This window comes from Athene cunicularia, assembly GCF_003259725.1.
Source record: "Athene cunicularia isolate RWA chromosome 23 unlocalized genomic scaffold, athCun1 chr23_part1, whole genome shotgun sequence".
Classification (NCBI taxonomy): domain Eukaryota; kingdom Metazoa; phylum Chordata; class Aves; order Strigiformes; family Strigidae; genus Athene; species Athene cunicularia.
Window position 1 is genome coordinate 5,603,504 of NW_020799130.1, and position 23,033 is coordinate 5,626,536.

At 48.0% G+C, this 23,033-nt stretch overlaps 1 protein-coding gene across 1 annotated transcript in view; it reads left to right on the plus strand.

The window, feature by feature from the left end:
- Positions 1-23,033, plus strand: part of SCMH1 (Scm polycomb group protein homolog 1) — a 55,325-nt gene that overhangs the window by 28,159 nt on the left and 4,133 nt on the right. The window contains exons 9-13 of the mRNA XM_026863242.1: positions 10,747-10,979; positions 11,549-11,675; positions 12,739-12,939; positions 13,616-13,801; positions 19,752-19,883. Of these exons, the coding sequence (XP_026719043.1) occupies positions 10,747-10,979; positions 11,549-11,675; positions 12,739-12,939; positions 13,616-13,801; positions 19,752-19,883 (879 nt within the window). The remainder of the gene's footprint in view (positions 1-10,746; positions 10,980-11,548; positions 11,676-12,738; positions 12,940-13,615; positions 13,802-19,751; positions 19,884-23,033) is intronic.

Below are 23,033 nucleotides of genomic sequence, written 5' to 3' on the forward strand. Positions count from 1 at the left end.
CTGGAATTGGTTTTCCCCTCTAGCAGCCCTCATGGTGCTGTGGTTTGTGCTGGGAGCTGGCAGGGTGTTGGCAGCACCCTGGATTTTGTGGCTACTGCTGAGCGGCGCTTACACAGCACCGAGGCTTTTTCCGACATTTTCCCCAGTGGGACGGGGTGGGCAAGATCTTGGGAGGGGACACGGCCAGGACAGCTGACTTGAACCGACCAAAGGAATATTCCAGACCTTGTGACATCTGCTCAAAGGAGGAAGGGGATGGGGTCACCCTTGGTCCTCCGAGGCAACCACTCCACATGTGGGAGCCCTGATCCTGAGAAGGCCCCACAGTGCCTATCCATGGCAAGTAGAGAATAAATCTGTTCTCTGTTTTTGCTTCCGCGCATGGACCTTTGCTTCACTTTGCTTATATTAAAACTGCTTTTGTTTTACCCACAAGGGTTGGTCTATCTTATTTTCTTTCCCCTTTTTGCCCTGTTGAGAAAACAAGGAGAAAGTGGGGGAAGTGATAGAGCGACTTGATGGGTACCTGACATTTAGCCAAGGTCAAACCACCACAGAACCATATGTCCTGGTAGACTCATCGCAGCTCCTTGTTGTCCAACCTGGTAGCTGGGCTAGGGAGCAGGAGCTGTGCTCCAGGCTGGGGGAGCTGGTAGCCCCTGTGTTCTTGGTTGCACCTGCAAATGAGCATCTAACTGGCTTTCCAACTTCTGGACTCAGAGTTAAGTTGTCTCAGCACTGGAGAAATAAACAACAGTGCTGGCAGAAAGTGCAAGCCAAGGCCACCAGCTTTATTAAAATAGGCTGCAAAGATTGCTGGACACTGGCTCATACCAGTGAGTATTTCTCTAAGGGTGGTGAGGATACTCTGCATTGAATAAATAGAAGTGTTGTTGCAGTATGGGCTGTAATTCTGTTGAGGACTTCCTGCACACACTAAATCCCTCGAACCAGCTGCACTGTGCAAAACTGCCATTTTTCTCTGTGGTGTTAATGCCAGTGCCAGGTCTGTTCCCAGCATGGTCCTTCTGCTCCTTTGATTTGCCTTCTGGGAGCTGGACGAGGGAACGGCAGGGAAAAGAGGGGCTGAAGGAGCAGGAATGTGCTGCTCCTCCAAGCTCCAGCCATATAATTGGCAGCATGAAACACTTATGGCTGGTTTTACAGATGTACCACAGCAAACGTGCTGAGAGATGAGGGGCTTATGAGCTGCTATTTGAGGAGAAGCTTGCTTGGCTTCTCCAGTGGTGAGAGACACGATGCCATTTTCCTTTACCCAAATACTAGCCTTTGTGGTATTTTATAAAAAAGATGCATAACTCAGTTTATCTGTTCATTTTATAACGCTACCCAGTGGATACAAAGCAGTTAATTTTTTTCCTATATGGGGGAGAAATTAAGACCTGGGGTTTGGGACTAAGTAAATCTGTGTGCTCAGCACTAAGCTGAAAATGACTTTTGCTGAGGACAATGATTTGGGCATCCTTGCTCTTCACAGCACTGTCACTGTCTTTGTCTCTGATCATGAGCCAGTCACTTATCTCTGTTTATTTTGCCATCAGCAGAATGGGGACTGAGCTGACCCCCAGGGCGTTTTGATGAATAAGTCTATTGTGTTCCACACCCCTAACACTTGTTGTGCAGGAGCTCAGACCACTTTCCCCCCTGCACTGAAGAATATCTGCATACTATTATATCTGTTTATACTCAAAATAGCATCAATAACTGCTAAGTAATAATAAGAGTTACTGACTTTGAAATTATGCTGGAAAACAGTTAAAAACATTAGAAGACATTTTACATTGTATGCTAAGCAGAGGAGCCAAAGCAGTGTGAAGGAACCTTAAAAATATTCAATCTGATCAAAGAGTTTTCTTAATAGAATCAGTGCAGTGAAGGGCAGACTCGGGATGACTCTCGGCATGCAGCAGGGCAAGGCAGAGCTGGAGAGGCTGCAACTCTGTGGAAACAAGACTCCAGAGACTGGCTGCAGGTTTGGGGGCTTTTTGTTTGATGTTTAACCAGCGTAATGAGGATTCTGTTTGGTTGGTTTTTAACGTGACATCCAACGTCGTGATCTCTCGTTTTTCCAAAGCACAGTCTCTTTCCCTGGCTCTTTCTGGCCACTGCTGTGCTTTGTGCTGATGTTCTTGTGCAGTGAATGTTACAGCCCAAGTTCTCTCTCCTGAAGGAGCACCAGGCAGCTCAGAGCCCATCATTTTGCATCTGAAGGTAGGAGTGGTTTTCTCCACACTCATTGCTTTATATTTATCGGCGTGAGGATCACCTGCTGTTTTTTGCTCTGAAACTCATCTCCTAGCTGCTCACAGGCTGCCACCATCCTGTTTGCCCTGAGAAGTGTGAATCATTAGAAAACTTTCTCACCACGCTTATCCCCTCACCAGGTATGAATATGCTGTGCAATGCCAATCCCTGTGTCCTCCACAAGAATGATTGTTTGCTCTTACCTCCTCTAACCATTGATTTATCCCTGTAGAAACCTTTCCTCTCATCCCATGGCTCTACAGTTTTTATAAAAGTGTTTGGTGAGGATCTCAAAGACTTCATGGAAGGGCAGGTAGGCTGTATCACATACGTCCATATGGTTGCTGACCAGTCCAGACCCTTCCACGTTCACAAGGCCAGGTTTCTGTTACAGAAGATGCATTGATACTGCCCAAGTAGGTCAGATTCCTCTTGGGGGCCGTGATATTTGATAAAACTTCAGTTTTGGTTTGGAAAATGTTTTAACCAGATGCTCTTTGCGCTTGGGTAAAATTAGCTGCTTGGGTTTAGCAAATGACTGGATGAATGGGGTGGACAGTGATGCACAGAAGGGCGGCCTTGGTGATGGAGAAGTCTCTTTGGGTTGTGAGCTCTGGTGTTTGATTCATGTAAACAGGACCAGAATAGGGTTTTTCTGGCCTTCAGCTCCAATTGTGCCAACTGCAGACTTCACTTGTTCTGCTTCATGTATCTGTATGTGGTTAAAATTAGAGGTAGGACACCCGGGACGTTTTGCAGTACTGTTACTGGTCTGGCGCTTCAGGCGAGTCACTAAAGCTCTGGCTGTCAGTGTGAAGCCCAGCATCTCCAAGATGTGTTGTGCAGCACAGTGAATGCCTGGGAAGGTTTTTAAGATCCCTGGCTGCACTGCCTGTGGGAAGTGCTGAGTGTAATTACCAGTATGGTTTAGGGCACACAGGAATGCTGCCTTGAGAGATGTAAACGTAAGACTTGTATAAAAGCAAATAGTGATTGCTGATATCACTGTGACTCTTGAGACTTCTGTTATTTAGTTGTTTTATTTTTGTAAATAGAACAACCATAAAAATGCCACAGCTTGTGCTAGTAGGATGTACAGTGACATCTGCAGCGCACAGAGCTCATCCAAGCTTTATGTTTAGTTTTAAGTAACTGCTCATCTTCATGTGCCTATGAATGTCCTGCCCAGAAACAAACATTAAAATGCAACCTAATCGTGGGATGAGCAGTTTTAGAGGCTGTGGGTTTGCATTTTTGTACATGCTGCCATGTAGCCACTGGCCAGTAAGGTCTGGAAGGAGACCGTAGTCAGTAGTCGAAAGCTGAAACTAAGCAAATCTTGTGTAAAAAGAGAATGTATCTTTGGGAATTAACTGATCATGAGAACTACTAGAACATGCCAAACCATGCAGCAGTTGGATCCTATCGCCGTATTACCATATTAGATACATTCTCTGATCTCTCAGCCTTAGCTCAAGCAGATGTTTTAGGCTGGAGAGCAGGAATCCCTGCAGGAAATACTGAATTATCAGATTAATTGCATTCTTACTTTTAAATTCCAGGATTTGGAGGATTGTTCTTACGCCCTGTCCTTGCAAGGAGCCCCTGTCTCCCACCCATACTCTGTCCTTTTCTCCCGTGTTTTGTCTGCCCAGCCTGCTCACAGCTCTGGACATACCAAGTCTTGAGCCTTTTCAGAGCCTTTATTTATATCCCAGTCATGCTCATGATGGCCAGTGATGATGGTCTGTGCTTTGGAAAGAATCTCAGAGGTTTGAAGCTTTCATATCTTACTCTTGGACAGGCACTGAGCCCTGTCCAGCTCCTGTCCAACTCCAGCCTTCATGATGCCTGGGTTTGAACTGCTGCATCCAGGGAGGGATTCAGCCAGACCTCAACAAGATTTCTGTTCTCTGGCAAATTTGCTTATCTTAAATGTGTCTCTCTAACCCACCATTTGAGTCATGTTTCTGACCGTGCAGTGCTGAAGATGGGACAAGGGGCAGCTGGAGCACCGAAAAACCACTGGACAGATGGTCTACAGGGCATTCCTCATAGGTGCTTTAAAATGGGTGTGAATGGTGTGTTCAGTCTTCTCCGAAAGCACCCCCTGTGTTTGGGGTCACTGTAACAGTCATTACTGATACCTCTAGAGAGAAAGGATATTGAGCTACAGCTGCATTTGAGAGTACAGTAGCCCTTAGCATGTAAAATGAAAATTTTGGGTTTGGTGGTCCAGCAGCTGTTAGTAAATGCAGACTGTTAAATAGCTGGTGTATTGGAGGGAAAACTAGGAAACGTTCTCCATCTTCAACTCCTGTTCCATATTTGCCTACATATTTTGGCTTTATTAAGGACATCATTTTGTCTTCAAGCTTTGACAAACCTGAGATAAGCTGATGACTAACAAATGCTGCTTTCTAGTGTTGGCTAACCCTCCACGTGTGGACAGCAACTTTACAGGGTCTTCCATAAATAATTGTTTGAGTCACAGTGTGGTGGGCAGCTGCAGGTGCTCCTGGTGCCATGCGTCAACTGGCGAGGGATATTTTAGCATTAGGAAATAGAGCCTCAAGTCCTGAGTTCTCTGTCAAGTTTGGTTCTGCAGAAAGTCCAGAACTCTTGTTTAAACTAATCCTTCAGTGATTAATAACTCAGTAAGTAGTGCCCATCTTTTCTTTGGCTCTAAGCTCAGCACCATTTGATCCTGCATCTTTAGGGTGATGTTTCTCACTGCAGCCAAAATGATCCTGTGCCAGCCGGCCCAACAAGGAGCCAGCCCATTCCTCCCTGTCTCTGCTTGTACTGGATGTCTGTATGACCCAAAACAAGAAGTCCAACCAGCAAAAAACTTTTGTTGATTAGTTTTCTGTTCCATTAGTGAGCTGAAACGATTAACCCTGAGTTCATATCACAAAATAATTCAGGTCAAAAGGGATCTCTGGAGGTTGCATGGCCCAACTCCTTTCCTAAAGCAAGGCCAGATTTGGAGTTGCATCTCAGAGCTCATGTGAGCACCAGAGCTGTGGGGCAGAGACATGCTGCTTTTCTCAGCAACAATATACTGTTTATTTTTTAAGTAAGAGGGCCCCACTTGATTTTCTGAAAAGTTGGCTCCTCTCAGTGGCTCGCTGTGGGGTGAAGACAAGGAGGAAGAAGGTGGGGATGTCTGTGGCAGATGCTCACTGTTAGGCGGGCACTGTCAACGGCTTAATAAGACAGAGTAAACTGAAGTTTTTGGCGGTTAAAGGGTATGTGGGCAATGGTTTGCAGCTGCGAGATGAGCCTGCTTGCTGGGCACAGCTGTTACCACTGCTGGAGCTCGCTGAGTGTCGGGGTGGGTGCGAACAGGGCTGTGCACTCTGCACTGCTCCTTGCTACAAAAATCCTCTGCTTATTGACCACGTCCTCATTCCGTCAGGGGCTGAAATCCTGAAGGAAAATTAACAGACACCTGGCAAAGACTTCAGGCTCCTTTAGGAAGCATCTAGCCACTGGAAGTGGTTATAAATGCCTACAATGGCCAGCTGTAACTGTGTTTTTGGGGCTGTGCCGTTGCTGCACAGGTGCCGCTGGTGGGACAACTCTGCTCTGAAGAGGTTAGTGTCTCCTCCTCATGCTGATTGCATGCAGCTCAGTACATCTGGTGGGGGCAACAGAAATGAATTAGCATGGGCTGGTGTTTTCTCAGATTCTGGTTAAAATCAAACTGAAAGCCAGGCAAGTCTGCTGAATGGCATTGGACCGTGGGATTGTAATACCTTGTTTCATTAAATCGCTCTGGGTCAGAAAAATGTCTGTGCATTGTATCAGTCTCACTGAAGCAACCACACGAAAAAATATCAGTGCATATTCAGCAATGTATTCAGCACTGTATTCAGTGATACCGTTAGGCACAAAGCAACAGTCTAAGTCATTTTCTGTGTATTTATGCCCTGAGCTGTCTGCACATTTAGATGTAACTTAGCCTGTTTCATTGAACAGTCTTTAGAGCTGCAGCACTCCCCCATCCCTGCAGGAGCCGTGGCTGTGGTAGGGATGTGCTGCCAGGGACGCCAGGCGCAGTGGAAACTCCTCTGGCGTGGCTGAATGAATTAAGGTTTCCTATCATGTGGTCTGCCCGCAGCGAGTTAAGGGCTTTTACTGCCCTAAACCCAAAATTGACTCTTTAAGCTTGGCAAATTGATGTTACCTGTAGTATCTTTACAGCTGAAGCAGACAGTAAATGTTTCTAGAATTTATTGCACCAAAAGAAGAATTTTTTTTTTTAATTATAAAATTATACAGTGAAAGCTCGCACACCAGGAGTTCACCTGACATAGGTCTCCTTTTCCCCGCACTGGGATTTCTCTGTGGTTTGGTTCTAGCCTGGTAGCCAAGGGTGCAGTTCAGCTGTTTTGCCTACTGCATCCCAACTTCCCAAATGCACCATTTCTGTGGGTTTTTCACTAGTAAAACTGAGATTGTGTGTTTGCTTCACAGCTTGTCTATAGAATCCTCAATTTCTCTTCCAGGTTAGAGAAACCTTGTTGTGGCACAGCTTGGCTCAGACAGTTACCACTGGTGCAGGTTGCAAACAAAACACCCCCCACATTGCTTTACACATCCCTTTGTTTAAGAGTTTCTTTGAAGTATGGAGCATTTTACCTGTGTTTATCCTTGTTCTGTCAACTTGTGGGATTCTAGTAAATCCTTTAATACAAGTATTTCCCCGCTGTGAGCAGCCGTGCACACAAAAGGCTGGAGGCACAGCAACTCGGTGATCAGTGCCTGTCCTATCTGTGCCATTCCTCTCTGCTAGCACAGCTCAGTGCCAGATGTCACCTGTAGCAGGTGATACTTGCTGTCCTGGAAGACCATCAACTGTAAGAAGCACTTAAGCTGTTGTATTCCTTTTCTTGCCAGCGAAGTAGTCTTTCCATTAATAGTAACATCTTAAACAAGGAGTAATGAAACCCTATTTCTGCTGCAATTCTCTGTAGCTGGCTGACACCAAAAAAAAAAGACATTACTTGGAAAGTGAGATCCCTGAACGACTGTGTACTTCTCCCTAGCACCTGACGGAGAACACTAATGCACAGAAGCAAGGAAATAAAATTAAAACTGAACAAAAAAATTGAGGGCACCAGAATCTCACCCTGCCCACGTGACAAAGCAGAATGGGGCTGGTTCCTGGATGCGCCATGCACCGTGTTGATTGCACTGGTGCAAAGTGACATTAGGATAGGTGTAAACCACGGGAGACAACTGCAGGACATTCTGCACCTCCACTTTCTGTGCAGGTTACTTGTAGCAACACCCAGGAGCACAGTGCAGTAGTGCAAGGACAGCAGAGTCCATCAGCTCACAGCAGCAAGTGGAAGCTTACACAACATTTACCAGTGGTTGCCGGCTGCAGGAGGGCTGCCTGGTGTTCCTGGCCCTTCTCCGTGGTACCTGCTGACCTCTGAGTTCTAAACATGCCCTGGCCAGGTGGTCTCACTGTGACACTGAGCTGGCAGCTGGGGGCCAGCTCTCTCTGCTCTCCTGCCCTGCACAGCCGGCTCTGGCACTGCCAACAGGACAGAAATGCCCATGGGGCTGGCGGCTGGGAGCCCCCGTGGCTGCTGGGACCTGGAGGAATGCCTGGCCAGTGCGTCTGCCTGCGTGGAGTCATCGAGTCCTGCTGTGAGATAACACCAGTCCTGGGTTCGAGATGCCTGAATGAACAATTCACTCAGTTTTTCTTGGACCTGGCAGCCAGGTTCATGCCCCGTCTCCCTGTGAAGAGCACAGGGTACCCCAGAGTCAAAGCCAGTGAGCGGACTCAGACCAGAAGAGCAAAGCAGGATCCTCCACCTCCAGTGGCTTGTTCATGTAAGGCCAAAGTAAGCTTCCACGGATGGGACCTTATATACATACCAGCCATGCCAGGTGATTGGGCCCAGTCAGCATGGGTTTATGAAAGGCAGGTCCCGTTTGACTGACCTGATCTCCTTCTGTGACGAGGTGACCCACTTCGTGGATGAGGGAAAGGCTGTGGGTGTTGTCTATCTGGACTTTAGTAAAGCCTTTGACACCGTTTCCCACAGCATTCTCCTGGAGAAACTGGCTGCTCGTGGCTGAGAGGGGCGCACTCTTTGCTGGGTGAAATCTGGCTGATGGCCGGGCCCAAAGAGTTGTGGGGAACGGAGTTAAATCCGGCTGGTGGCCGGTCACACGTGGTGTTCCCAGGGCGCAGTACTGGGGCCAGTTCTGTTCAGTATCTTTATCAGTGATCTGGACGAGGGCATCGAGTGCACCCTCGGTAAGTTTGCAGATGACACCAAACCGGGTGGGAGTGTTGATCTGCTCGGGGGCAGACAGGCTCTACAGAGGGATCTGGACAGGCTGGAGCGATGGGCCAAGGCCAATTGTATGAGGCTCAACAAGGCTTAGGGCCGGGTCCTGCTCTTGGGTCACAACAACCCCACACAACGCTACGGGCTTGGGGCAGAGTGGCTGGAAAACTGCCCAGAGGAAAAGGACCTGGGGGTGTTGGTCGGCAGCCGGCTGAATACGAGCCAGCAGTGAGCCCAGGTGGCCAAGGCGGCCAACAGCACCCTGGCTTGTGTCAGGAATAGTGTGGCCAGCAGGACTAGGGCAGGGATCGTCCCCTCTACTCGGCACTGGTGGGGCTGCACCTTGAATTCTCTGCTCAGTTTTGGGCCCCTCACTACAAGGCAGACATTGAGGTGCTGGAGCACGTCCAGAGAAGAGCAACTGGTGAAACTGGTGCAGGGTCTGGAGCACAGGTCTGATGGGGAGCGGCTGAGGGAACTGGGGGGGTTATTCTGGAGAAGAGGAGGCTGAGGGGAGACTGACCTTACTGTTCTCTGCAACTCCCTGAAAGGAGGTTGTAGTGAGGTGGGTGTTGGTCTCTTCTCTGAATTATCAATCTATCCAACAGAGGAAATGGCCTCAAGTTGCACCAGGGGAGTTTTAGGTTGGGTATTAGGAAAAATTTCTTCACCAAATGTGTTGTTAAGCCTTGGAACAGGCTTCCCAGGGAGGTGGTTGAGTCACCATCCCTGGGGGTACTTAAAAGATGTGTAGACATGGTGTTTACCGACATGGCTTAGTGTTGGACTTGGCAGTGTTGGGTTTATGGTTGGACTTGATGATCTTCAAGGTCTTCCAGCCTAAACGATTCTCTGGTTCTGTGCTGTTCGCTTGGTCTGTGCTTTGGTTAGCAGTGAAGTAGTTAACCGAGCCCTCAGCTCACTGGCCCCTCTCTGGAGTATCTCCTGACTCAGAGTTTGCTGCTGTCACCTTACAGCCCAGTGATCTTCTCCAGACCCCTAGAAAGTTGGACCCAGCTCAGTTTGCTGCTTCTGAGCTGTCAGCAGGACAGTGTCTTTGTGCCAAGGGAATGAGTCCTCGCTCACAGTAACTGCTCATAAAAGCCGTGTTCGAAAAACCTTAAAAATCTCTGTAGATACCCACAATTATGCCTTCTGAGGCTGCTTGCCATCCTGGTATCAATCTTTTATTGCAGTCTGTTTCCTTGGCCAAGATTTTCTCCTGAACTATAAAGCCCCTCACTTCAAAGGCGGGTTTTTTTGGTTTTTTTGTTTGTTTTTTTTTCAAATTCAGAGCCTCTATGTTGAATACACAGTGTGCTTTCCAGGTCAGAGAAACAAGACATCCTAAAGCTCACTGCATTTTTCCAGCTCTAGGAGGGTTTTATTTTCTTTTTAGCAGAAGTTTAAATTTAAAGGAAATATTGGTCTGCTGAGCTGGACCAGCTCATCTCTAGCCTTTAGAAGGACTTAGGAAAGATGAATGACCAAATTCAGGGGATTTATGGCTAAATACACTGGAAACCTGGTTTTGTCATGGAAAGCATGAGAAGATAAGAAGGAATGGACCATGTGCTGGCACTTCCCTTTACCTCTAGCAATACAGCAAGAGGGGCAGTTCAGCTGATCCAGCTGAGGTGAGCTGTTACTCAGGGCCAGGAGCAATAGTCCTTGCCATTGAGGATGGAGCTGGTACCTTCCACTGCAGTTCACTGGTGATTTAGGGACAGAGGAAATTTGACTTCTGCCTTGAGAAAGGGGATTTCCAGCACAGCACTGGCTCTGTGACTATCAGGCAGGTCTTGGCTGATCCTTCCCCTAGGAATGCTTTCAGTGCATTTTATGTGATCGCTGGCAGGTCACCACTCGCAGAAGGAAGAGGTGTAGGTGCCAGTTATTTTCAGGAAGGAAGGTATGGCTGAAAGCATGATCCTTCTGGAGTTCAGCCCATCCAGGCTAAGCCACAGTGTCCCACAGCTCAAGTGCTGAACTAAGGATCAGTGCATTTGGTTTTTATTCTGGCATGGAGAGCAGCAGCCTCTATTCAGGGGGCTGTGAATACTCCAGGTTTTTCCATGTGACACTGTATAAAGATGGAGGCTGCTCTTGTTTTGATTCTCGCCTGATTTAATTATATTTGCTTTTTCTCTTTTTATTTCAGTTGTGATTCCAAAGAGCCCTTTACCTGCCTCCGAAGTAAACTCGGAGAAACCTAGCATGCACAGTAGCACAAAGACTGTTTTGGGGCATCAACAAGGGCAAAGGCGTCGCAAAACAGGGAAGAAGCGTGGTCGAACGACCAAAGCGCTAATCCATCACCCCATGCCTACACCCTCCAAGTCAGTGGAGCCTTTGAAATTCCCCAGAAAGAGAGGCCCCAAGCCTGGCAGTAAGGTAAAAGCTGATGCTGATGCAGGCGGGTGAAAAGCAGGTGCTGCAAGTTCTGCCATGGGATGGTGCATGCGTGTGTTTGTGCACGTTTGTCTCAGCCTCTGGCTGTTATGACTGCAGCAAGTAGGAGACCAAAGGGGTATGTGGGCTGGGGATATCCCTCAGAGTCCAGCCCCAGAGCTGTAGAGAATGTCTGTGTCCTAAAGATCATTTCCATCAAGAAACTGTCTTTGGAGCTGCAAAGAGCTTCATTAGCTGTGAAGTAGCATGGCAGATGCTGTGATCATGACAGGATGGCCAAACGGTGGAGTAAGCAATTCCGTCCATCGTGTGTAGCTAGTCTTAAGTCAAGCAGAGGTGGCAGATCTCAGGCTTGTTATTTTTTCAGGATTGTGGTTTATAAAACACACACATATTGATTACTAGGTTCTTGAGACTCCCCGTCATCATCATCAGAAGTGTGTCATGTTCCACAGTGCCTTGTCTGTTGGATGCAGAGGAAAGAGTGTAGTGATCATGGGTGGTAAAGGAGAGCAGGGATAAAAGGAGAAATATCTCCTCTTTTTCTGCAGAGGAAACCTAGGACATTGCTGAACCCAGCACCCACCTCTCCAACAACCAGTACCCCAGAACCAGACACAAGCACTGTTCCCCAGGACGCTGCTACAATCCCCAGCTCTGCCATGCAGGCTCCCACAGGTAAGGGTCTCAAACCACATTCTCGACAAGATTGCAGTTAGGAGCTGCATCAGTCAGAAAGTGACACACCAAGTACTTGCATTTCTTCTTAAACCTTTAAACCAGCAAACATTACAATTCCAGAAAGGCTGGACTAATAGAGAGTGTGTCGGAAGGAAAAGAGAGGCACAGGAGTTCAGATCAGCTATTCGTTTATCTCTTTGTCTATTTTGGAAATGATGAAGTCATAGCAAGATTGCAAGTCCATCTGTTCGGTGCAAGGACCCCTTTCCCTGAGTTACCACGTGCATGCTAGTGACTCCACAGCTCTTGAAGGGCACTTCTCGTGGCCTGTTGTGCCCAGAGGCAGTAGGGTGTGCGGCACCTCTCATGAGTCCAGGGCCTGAGCTCTTCCAAAATGTGCCAGGCACAGCTGCTGAGGCTGCAGCGAGATGCAGAACAACTGCTGAACAGCAGTGGCGGTGATCTGTTCAGCTTCAGCCAGGATATCAAGGCAAACAGGGACAAGAGGGAGCAGGGGAGGAGTAGGAGTGGCAGTGCAGAGTATATGCTCTGCTACAGCTGTGAGATGTAGCTGAAGGTTGTTCTGGGCAGGAAAGTCTAACACAAAGCTGCTTTTTATATGTTTGGTCAAGCACTGGATATGGCTGAGCCCTCTGTTTCCCCAGAATGTAATTGGCCCATTTTCAGAAGAACCTGAAGAACCCAGTTTCCCTGAAAAGTGGGGATTGTGTTCCTTCATCTCCTTTGAAGATCGCAGCCACCTTATCTGGCTGGCATGAGAACCACTTTGCAGCCTTCCTTTTGGGAGCCCCAGTGCTGGGGAAAGTGTAGGAGAAACAGCAGCAGCTTGGAAGGTGAGTGTGAGGCAGGAAGGTTTTGGAGGTGATTCCCCTCTATAAGTGGCTCTACTGTTGGGATGCAGACAGGCAGTCATGGTGGATTCCCCTTTGTGAGTGATTTGACAGTCTTTAAACTTCAGCATCTCTCAAGCTGGATTTTAGGCATCTATTTCTTTCTTTCTTGAGTGGGTTAATGGCAAACACATTTCTCATCTTGGCAGTTTGCATTTACTTGAACAAGAACGGCAGCACTGGGCCCCACCTAGACAAGAAGAAAGTTCAGCAGCTGCCGGACCATTTTGGACCAGCTCGAGCTTCTGTTGTCCTGCAGCAAGCAGTACAGGCCTGCATTGATTGCGCTTATCATCAGAAAACAGTCTTCTCCTTCTTAAAACAAGGCCACGGGGGAGAGGTCATCTCAGGTGAGAACTGGCCCGCAGCACTTTGCCTTCAGAGATGTCATTGCAAGAATTCGCTTGTTGGAAGATGTCTCTCCTGAAGCTTGGTGCAGTCATGGGCCAGGGGCAGACAGAAGATTTCTGTCTTCTCTTTCTTGCCAAACATCTGTGTCAGCGGAGCAGCAGGTAGCAGCTGACTCCAGCAGAGCAGTGAGCGTGGCCTCCAGGCACAGCTGCTGGAGGAGGCAGCATGTGGCCCTGGTGCCCGCCTGGGCAGCCTCACCCTTCACCCATCGTCCCCCAGCGCTGCCCGAGCCCCCAGGAGGAGGCAGAACGGGTGGGATTTCCTGAGCTCCTGATGGAAAGACAAGAAATATCCCGGTTTTTAATTTTGCTTTTAAGCCCATGTTTACCCGGCTGCTGGGCGTGCAGGCCCCTCCTTGAATGCCTTTGCATTCCCTCGAACGCAGGTTCTCAGGCGCTGCAGCCCCGTGCCTGATGCTGGGTGCAGCAGACTGGTTGTAGCCTGTCCCAGGGAAGCGAGCTCGCCAGCGCTCAGCCAGCGGAAGGCAGTGGCTTTTGTTTGCTCTAGTCTAAACCAGCGATGCTGAGATACAGAAGCTGGCTGTGCAGCCCTGGGCGTAGTCTCCTGCCTTTGCTGGGGGTTTACGTGTTGGGCTCTGTTTGTTTCTGTCTCCAGCTGTGTTTGATCGGGAACAGCACACTCTGAACCTGCCAGCAGTAAACAGTATCACCTACGTCCTCCGCTTCCTGGAGAAGCTCTGCCACAATCTTCGCAGTGACAACCTCTTTGGGAACCAGCCTTTCACTCAGAACAGCCACATGCAGCGCTCACACGAGTACGACCACGACAGGTATCTACCAGGTAGGAGCTGGGGCGGGGGCGGCGTTGTAGGGACCCCAGGTGCTCTGTGTCTTAACCCAGGTTTTATCTTTATCTCTGGAGGCAGGCGTGTGTTTCAGAGCCCTCTCTGCAGGGTTCATTGCATCACACCTAGTCTCATGCACATGCCCACAGGGCTCTTTTTGTGCAGAATTCAAGTTGCCGTATTTTCTGCCTGTTGGTCTGATTTCCATCTCTGCCTGTAGGTTTCTGCTCATCCGTGCTGTCTCCTTGTCTTTCCTCCTCTCCTCATCCCCCAGTCCTTCCCGCTTCCTGTAATCTGATTATAGTGACTTCATCCAGTTAGGAATTAAGGTGAAAGACTGCATAAGAAGTAGAAGAGTGATAACATGCAGCGGGTAAACTGTAATTAGAAATGGAATTAAAACCTAGCAGAGCGGTTTCCACACTGGCTGTGAATCTGCTGCCAGCAGAGAGCACATCCAGCCCTCAGTGAAAGCATCGCCCTTTCAGGGATGATGCACACTGCAGCGATCTGAGGCATAGGTGGCTTTGTTTTTCTTGGCATGGCTAACGCTCCACTGTGTTGAAGCAACACACCCCTGGCAAGATAGTTCATGCCACAATGCAAATCGTCAGGCTGCAAAATTGCTCTTGAGCAAAAGCAGTGGAAAACAAGAAGACTGATACTTTTCCTCGCAGTGCTGTGTGGTGGCAGCAGTCGCTGGGGTGATAGCTGCCTCCCTGGGCCGGCTGCAGGGCTCTGGGGGAACTGCTGCTGTGGGAATGTCAGTCGTGGAGAGGATAAATGCTATTGGCACCCTCTTTAGGTAGTTGATGAGTGTCTTGTGCTGATCTGCTCTCCTGTCTTGCTTCCTCCACTACCCTCCTGCCCCGAGTCAGCTGTTGTACTGTTTGAGGTCTTTCCACAGTGAATCTTTTGGATAATTATGGCTCTGATGAGAAAAGCAGGAATGTCTAATTTAAAAGGATAAGCACCTAGGAAGAACTGTTTAAGGAAAAAGTTGCTAAGTGTGAAGCTCAGGGGCAACAGCCTAATGCCAGAGTGCTTTATTGCTTCTTGCCAAGCATCAGTACTCAGGAAGGGATTAGCGTGAGGATCTTGGAGTGACCGTCCTCTGCTTCCTCCATGGCTGATCAGCTGCCTCAGGCTGGGGCTGTGCAGAGCCATGCTGGAGCCAGGAGCAGAGAGCTGTGCTGTGAGAAGAGAAGCTGTAGGAAGTGGGTTGACTCCTGTGGCAAGTACAGGAGCAGCATGTCTAGTTACTAGGACTAGACGTTACCCCTCTAGGGAACCCTCAAATAGGAGAAATCCCCATGTTTCGGTGTGGAAGTACTCAGTTGTCATGAGAGAGCAAAACTGGAATGGGAAGAAGAGGACCCAGGGTCTGGGCATGGTAGCAGGCTTGGATGGAGAGGGTCCTGTAGCTCACACACATGGTTTCTAGCCACCATGAGTTGTCAATGGTGTCTGTGCGAAGAGCTGGGCTGCCTGGCAGGGTGGAAAAGTGTGAAGAACAAAGTCAGAATTCAGGGAAATTCAGGCAGAGCACCAGATAATGACATGATGCTGAGACCTGCTCATCCTACAGTCTTCTTTAGAGTGTTTGCAGGGATTAAAAAAAAGATTAACCACAGTCCAGAGAAGTGATAACACCTACTCCTGTAGTTCATACTGATGTCTCGAGGATTGTTGGGCATCTGGTCATGTAACACCTTTCTGAAGCATCTGAAAGAAGATGATAAACGTTGTTATCTACACATTATAGTGGCTTCTGGTGAGGGCAGAGAAACAGTACCGGCGATTTTGAGAGGTTAGGGCTGGTCATGGAGGAATGAGGATACAGTTGTACATCAGCTTAAATCATGCCAAGTGTCAAGGCTGCTGTGGCTCCGCCTTCAGCTCTGTGTTCTGCCTTGTTTCCTCTACAGTACAGGTGGTCGTGTGCCTGAATGGGGCTGGTTCTTGCAGAAAACAATCACTGGTTAGGACTGGGAGCTGGTCGCCATTCCCAGAGCAAACTCGTTTTACAGGAGCACCGCTGTGGATGCCGTGGAGAATTCCTGTCTGTGCTTGGGACAGAAGAAGGAAGGCCTGCAGCAGCACTTAGGTCAGCTACATCCTGGCATTCTGTCTTGCTAAGTAAGCTGTAATCATGGAAATAAGGGGAAATAGGTCAAGTTGTACATCAGGAAACAGTAGATCTGCAAGAAAACAAGAAGTTGGTTGCTGTTAATAGGAACAGGGATGGGCTGTGGAATGTTGAGAACAGGTAGATCTGATCTGGAGCCATCTGAAAATGTAGAACTGGAGGGACCTTCTGGACCATCGAGCCTTGGGTCCTGTTACTACAGGGCACCACAACATACGGTGTTGCTTTAATTAACTCTGGAGTTGGGAATTTTGCTTTCTACTGGAGGCTGCTCCGAGATTTTTTTTCTGAATTTTTAGAAACTGTGGTATAGCTTCTAGCCCAAATTTATTCTTGGGCACCTTGGTATCTGCGTCTCCGTATGTTAACATTGTCTTTAGCTTGACTTAGTTCTCCTCCTTCTGGAATTAGATAACAGTCGTATCCTTTAGAGGAGCTCGCCTTCTGGTAAGAAGGGCTCTCTGCATTCCTTATCTAGTGTTGATTTGAATTAAACTTCAGGAGGTGACCAGGTGCCACCCAGCACTCTGGGGAAGAGCTCACGGGGATCCAGTGCCACAGCACCGGCATCACCATGTTCGCAAGAAATAGTTCCGGAAGCTGCTTTTGGTCGCTGTATCCTTGTAGCAGGTGATGATCAACCTGTCCTGGTCACATACCTGTTCTCATCCATTATTGTCAACTCCAGGTTCCCAGCTCATGGGACAATGTTTCGAGTGCACATCTGCGTGTTGCTACTCGATTTACCTCCTTTCTGGTACTCCGTTCTATATATGGTTTTTCTGCCTAATTTCAAATGAGACCTGGCCTGATGTGGGAAGACATCAGCAGATTTTACCAGTGAATCTCTAAAATCTGTGTCAGAGTTGTTAATAAAAGTATTAAATTAGACTGGGCTTAGGAATGAACCTCAGGAAAATTCATTAGCAATTGCTCTTCAGCCTCATGCTCTTGCTCAGTCTTCTGCTGACGGCTCTTCCCCTTGAATCAGGTGTTTGTGCATATAACAGGGCTGCGGGTAATCCTCATGTTCTCTGTCTCAGCTGGTGGTTTTCCATATCAAATGCCTTACTGGATTCCAGGTAACTGAGATGGACCACTCTTCCTTTGTGTGACAGATCAGTTATTTTCCCATGATAAGGAGGCTATTGGGTTAGTCTCCTCTGATAAATGCCTACCACAGTATGTGCCCCGTGTAATTGCAGTGTTTCCCCTGCCCTTTCCTTCAGCACCTCTCACAAGCCTTACAGTACTGCTGAGGTCAGATGTGAGCATTTTGTGGCCAAAATAATTTTTTCACCTTCTTTTTTAAATGCTGGCACCGTGTTTCCAGTCACTCTGAGCAGCACGTCACTGATTTCTGTTAGAATTTACAGCAGCAGACCTGGCATTTCATGCGCGCCTTCTTTTTTAAGTTATGGTTTGGCTTCCTCTGCACCCTCACACCCCCAGTTCGAGTACATTCCATTATTTGACTTCCACTTCTTAGTCAATGGTGTGTATTTTTGTTCCTGTCCCGTTTCTTTTACACTTTGAGCCGCCCCTGGTGTTCAGTGTGGCCGTGGCTGGAAGCGAAGGGTGGGATTTGTTTTATTGAATGGGGTGGATGTCACCGCGGCATCGACACCTGAGCTCTGCAGCCGGGGGGGAGGTACCCGTGCAGGCAGAGCCAGTTACAGCACCCCAAAGTAGGGCCCTTGGCTTGGACTTGGTCAGGTGAGCAGACTCTCACTGACCAGGAAGGCGCCTGCCCCGACTGCCGTGGGATGGCCAACAGCACACATCCAGGCACGGGCAGACGTGATTCTCTTCCTCCCCACCAGCCTCCCCGGTCAGGCGAGGTGAGCTCTCCCTCAAAGCTGTCCCATCATTTGCAGGAGAGGACAATCTTTTTTTCTTTTTTTCTCAATCTTTACCTTTCTGCACAGTCTCCTCTCACTGCATTCCCATGCACTTGTTACTTCTGTAGCTGAAGATGTGGTCCTGTCTTTTCCTTTGTTCTGTGGCAAAAGACAGATTGAGTTAAAAAGTTCATTTTGCCCCTGTACTCACCATCCTTTGAGGTGTACAACTCCATGCTGAGCAGGTCCTTTTCATCTCCAGTTAAATGATCTGTCTGTTCTCAGCATCCTTCTCAAAGTGAACATTTATCCACTTAGACTTGGAGTCCTTTCTTCCCGGATTGTTTCCTCACTGTTGATACACATTCATGGTGGGTATGGCATCTTTTGAACTGAAGGTATTTTCCTTTTTTCCACATTGTGACTGATGAGTGCAGCTCTATATATTACTCTATATATATACTTCGTTATTTTCTTAAAATTTGTCCTTTAAAATCGGAGACCCTAACTACAGACCTACTTTTGGTTTATCCTTCCATTAATTTACACTGGTCTAACTTCCCATTCCCCGGGTTATCTTCTACAACCTGACCTTCTGTGTTTGCCTTACTTTTTAAATCAACCGATTTAATAAATAGCCCAAATCAAAACCTGATAAACCCTTTAAAAAGCATCACCCTTTGTTGTGGTTCTTGACTGTTTGGTGGAGAAGATCGTGCAGTTTTACATTCAGAGATATCCAGAGACATTACTAAGAGCATTTGTTTCCCATCTCTGGGCAGTGAATGTTTCCTACAGGGACTTGTCCTGAGGACAGTGTTTGCCTTTCTAATAACGTTATAGTGATTTTTGATCATACTCGTATGGAGTCACAGGGCCTCAGTATAAGCAGCTTATCTTTTGTTTCCCCAGAGGATTTTGATAGAACAGATACTTTTCTCTACCTTGGTATTTCTCTTTAATCCACCAAATTGTGACCGTCTGATGCTTCCCACCCATCTGTACCTTCATTTCTTTGTTTGGCGTGATGCATCTCCCTTGGTGTCCGGTCCCAGTCGCTCCCCGTCGTATCTCTGTCACCCCTCCAGCACCCCTTCCTGCCCTGCCCTGCAGTTGGGGCTGCTCCGTGCTGTTGTCCAGCTCCTGGCATTTGTCTGCGAGCATCTCACCGCTCTCCCCCCACACCCTGATGGCTGCAGGCTCAGGCGTGTCGCCGTGCTCGGGGCAGCTGGAAGGGGCCAGCTGGGAACACTGGTGGCCTGTGCAGACAGGTGGGTGACCTCTTCGTGGTGACCATGCCTAGTCCAGACGAGACACGGTCCAGCACCTGCTGTGTCTCTTGCCTGGCCCTGCCCGTCCATGTTAGCATTTCCATCCTCTGTGTTCATCCACCCACTGACACCGCGTGCGCAGCCTTCGGCAGAGACGTCTCGCAGCCCAGCCTGACGTCTCGTCTGCCATGGGGAAGCGTTTGGAGAGGAGCAGCAGTGACAGCTGGGGCGCTTGAGGGATCCATTTGGGGAAAGATTGAAAATTTGAGTAAAGTTTAATCAAGCACTGTGTATGGCACAGAGTGTTTGCAGATCCTCCAAGGGTTGTTTGCAAATCGGCCAAGGGTTACGTGTGTCCGAAAGGTGAAGAGGGGAGGAGCAGGAATTGTGTGGGATGAGCCAAGGGGTAGAACAAGGAGAAATGGAATTAAGTCAATCAGAGGTGATACTTGGGGTGAAATATGGCAAAATGTGGCTAAGATACTTAGGTTTCTCGCCACTCTTTTTCTCTGATAAAACTTGCGAAGCAAAATATAAAATGTTAAGCACTGACAGATGTGCTGGATTGCAGTTTTAACAGGCTGTTTCCAGGCTGGCAATGCATGCGAGTCTCAAGTGACTCTGGCAAGACTTGAACTTCCCAGAAAGTCTCCACTCCTAAATAGGGCTTGTTCTCTTTTCCTAGACAGAAGCAGTTCGTTAGACGGCACTCTGCAGGGACCAGGCCGGGGTACAAAGCGATATTCCCAAGATTCCCCTCCATACAGTGCTCCTCTCTCCCCCAAGTTACCAAAGAATGATCGTCACCCTTTGGAAGGTGAGCACAGCGTCTCTTCCCAAAGCTGGCTGTTTATAGTGACTTGTAACGGATACAGCAGGTTCAGATTTGCTGTGCCAAATCGAGCCGTGGGTTTAGGAAGTCTGCTTTGCTTTGTCTCTGGCATGGGTTGGTGCTTGCTGTTCCAGAGAGAAGTGAAGAAACCACTCTGTGCCAAGGCAGGTTCCCCAAGCACTTGTGTAAGGCATGTGGAACGCAGGGAGAATTCCTTCTAACCCCGATAGCCATCATCTAATACTATATAATGTGGGATTTAATTACCCATATTTTAGCTTCCATTGCTATGCGTGGTATTAACGGCCATAAAACTGCCCAGTTGCTTCAGTCAATCTTCCCCCAAATTTTTCCATGATTGTTTGCTGCAGTGTGTTCTACAGATGCTATGTGCAGCTGTACGGCCAGGAACCTGCTGCCCTTTCCCAGGATCCCATCTTGTTCCTCACAGTCCTTCCTAAATAGCAGGGAGGGTCTCACTAGCATGTGCTCCACCAGCTAAACCAGATCAAATCCCATTCTGCAGCCCTGCTGCTTCCTGCAGTGCCCCTGGGGTAATGCTGAGGCAGATGTGCTGCGCCACGTGCTCAGAAGCAATTGCAGAAATGTCCACTTTGGTACGTGCCCCATAGCTGTCCCTTGGCTGTGCAGGTGGGAGATTTCCAGGGTGTCCAGGTAGCTGGAGGACTGCCTGAGCTGGAGTCTTCAATAAATACACTTCCACCTTCTCTTTTGTTTTTAACTGCAAACATTCCATAATGCAGACTGGAGATTTAACCTTGCTGAAGCCTTTTAATTAGTTGATGGTGAAATCTGCCAAGGTGATAGTCTCATATGTCCATGACAAATTTCTGGAGACTCTTGGCTGGGCTCACTGTTCAGCAGCTTTGTGTTCTGTCGCTGTCCCTTTAGAATCACCATTTCTCTGGTTCTTGCCGAGTTTGCTGAGCTTGGGTTGTTGATCCCAGAGCTGAGGGTGCATGGCCTCCCACACACTGTGGTGTCACTTCAGTCTGTGTCCATCACTGTGCCCTGTGCTTTTCAGGATTACTGACCCCGTATCTAAGCAGAGCTGAGCTGAACTTGCACCCTATGATGGGCAGTTTTGAGTGGCCTTGATATCTACGCTGATTGAAATTGTGGCTTTGTCACACAGCTGAAGCGAAGAACAGGGTGAGGTGTGGGACTGTCTCATCTACTCCAGCATACTGACAAGTCAGAAATTGTTCCCTAAGGCCCAGTCTGTTTCTTACCTCTAGATACACATCCTTGCTGGTCTCCTTGATAGTCTCCTCTAACACATCAACCACTGTACTTGGGACACCATTAGCAAAGCCTGTCAGCTCTTCCTCTACCAGCAGGCGGAACATTAAGTGTTCAGTGTGTTCCTGAAATGCAGTGGTGTGCTCTAAATATTGAGATGGTGAATATTGTACACTCTCTGTATTATCAGTGAAGAGATAAGGTTTCTGCAATGGGTAATTCCAAGGAGGAACCTATGTTAGATTGTGTGCAAGATTGATTCTTAGTCTGCTTCAAAGTCTGTTCTGTTATCTCTTGGCCTTTGAATGGGTTGTGCCATCTGGATGCCCAGAATACTCCAGCCTCTTCTGCAAAAGTAGAGACAAGTGGGCAGAACATGTGCTTTCATGTGACAGTGATGATCCTGTTGGTGTGTGAACTTCCTACAGTGACTTGGTCTTGCTCTGTTCTTGGTCCAAGCAGGGGGCGTAGGGCAGGGGCAAATGAGGTGCAGTTCCAAATTCCATCTAGAAATTAATTTTTACCCCACAGCTAAAAGCCTATTCATCCTCCCCCACCATGAAATATAAGCACAGGCAGGAATATTTGCATTTCGGAGGATATATTTTAAGAATATGAGCCTGAAATACTCAGATATTGAATATTTCTCGAGCAAGGAGACATCTTCTCATGGTGATGAACTCTCCCAGCAGAGCGCATTCTAGCTTCAGCAGTGTGATAGACAACAATAGTACCTGAACAGTTTCCAGTTTGCCAAATTGAAGGCAGTGAGTAGCAGTGGGAAGTCTCCATTCATCATGCCTTTGGCAAGAAGTCAGAAGGATGAGGAGGGGATCTCGCGTCTTACATTGTTTTTCCTCTTGTATCCAGTGGCATTTATGTAGCTTTTTGCTAAAAAGCTGCAGTTCCAGCACAGTGGGGACCTGCTTTTCCAAGACTATCATTTTTTGGAAACAGTGGGTGTTTAGTAGTTGTGCAAATCAGATTGATGCTTGTGGCCAAACTCCATGTTTTAGCAGTAAAACAACAGTCTTGAATCTACAGCACTATTTGTTTAATTAAACTTTAATTATCTGCTCCCTGCCTCTCTGCCACTAATGGTGGCATGTTTTCCTACAACGCTCTAAACGCAAGCCTTTATTTAAAACGAGCAGTTTGTATAAGAAAATCTGCCTAAGAATTAACCATCTCCTCCTCACTCCAGAGCTAGTTATCGAGGTGAAAGCTTTCAGGATAGTGTGTATGCCTGGACACACTCTGCTCTGCCACTTGCAGAAGCATGTTATCTTCTGCTACAGATGATTCACAGGGCTAGTAATCATTCCCCTCTTGCCTTGCTTCCCTCTCCTCTTTATGGAGGCATCATTCATCTGAACAGTTCCCTGTGTGTTTGTATTTTTAAGAAAATCCTAAATCTCTCTTGCATTGACCCTCCCAAGAAGGCTCCAGCTCTGCTGCAATAATTACAGCACAACCAAGCGCTCGCCAGTCCAGAGATAGGTGACCTGAGGATGAACGTGCAGCTTTAGTCCTACCTCTTGGGCAAAACAAAGTAGTGCTCCCCAGTTGCATGGCCCCATCCTCTTCTTCAGATGTATGATCATAAGCACATGTGAGAACATGATCAGATATTTGGAGAACGCGTCACGGTGCATTCACATCAGAATAACGACGGCGTGTTAATTGTGGAGTTAAATACTTTCTGAGGGTGAGTTTTGGATGCTTAGCATTGCACCAATATGAACCTGTGCATGTGGTCTCCCAGCCTCCTAAGCTGTAGTCTTCACTAGCTGAGCCTAGAAATTCCTTCTGCTGACACACATCCCTTCTGTGAGAGCTTTGGGGGCTTCCCAAGCAGTTAGATGCACACAT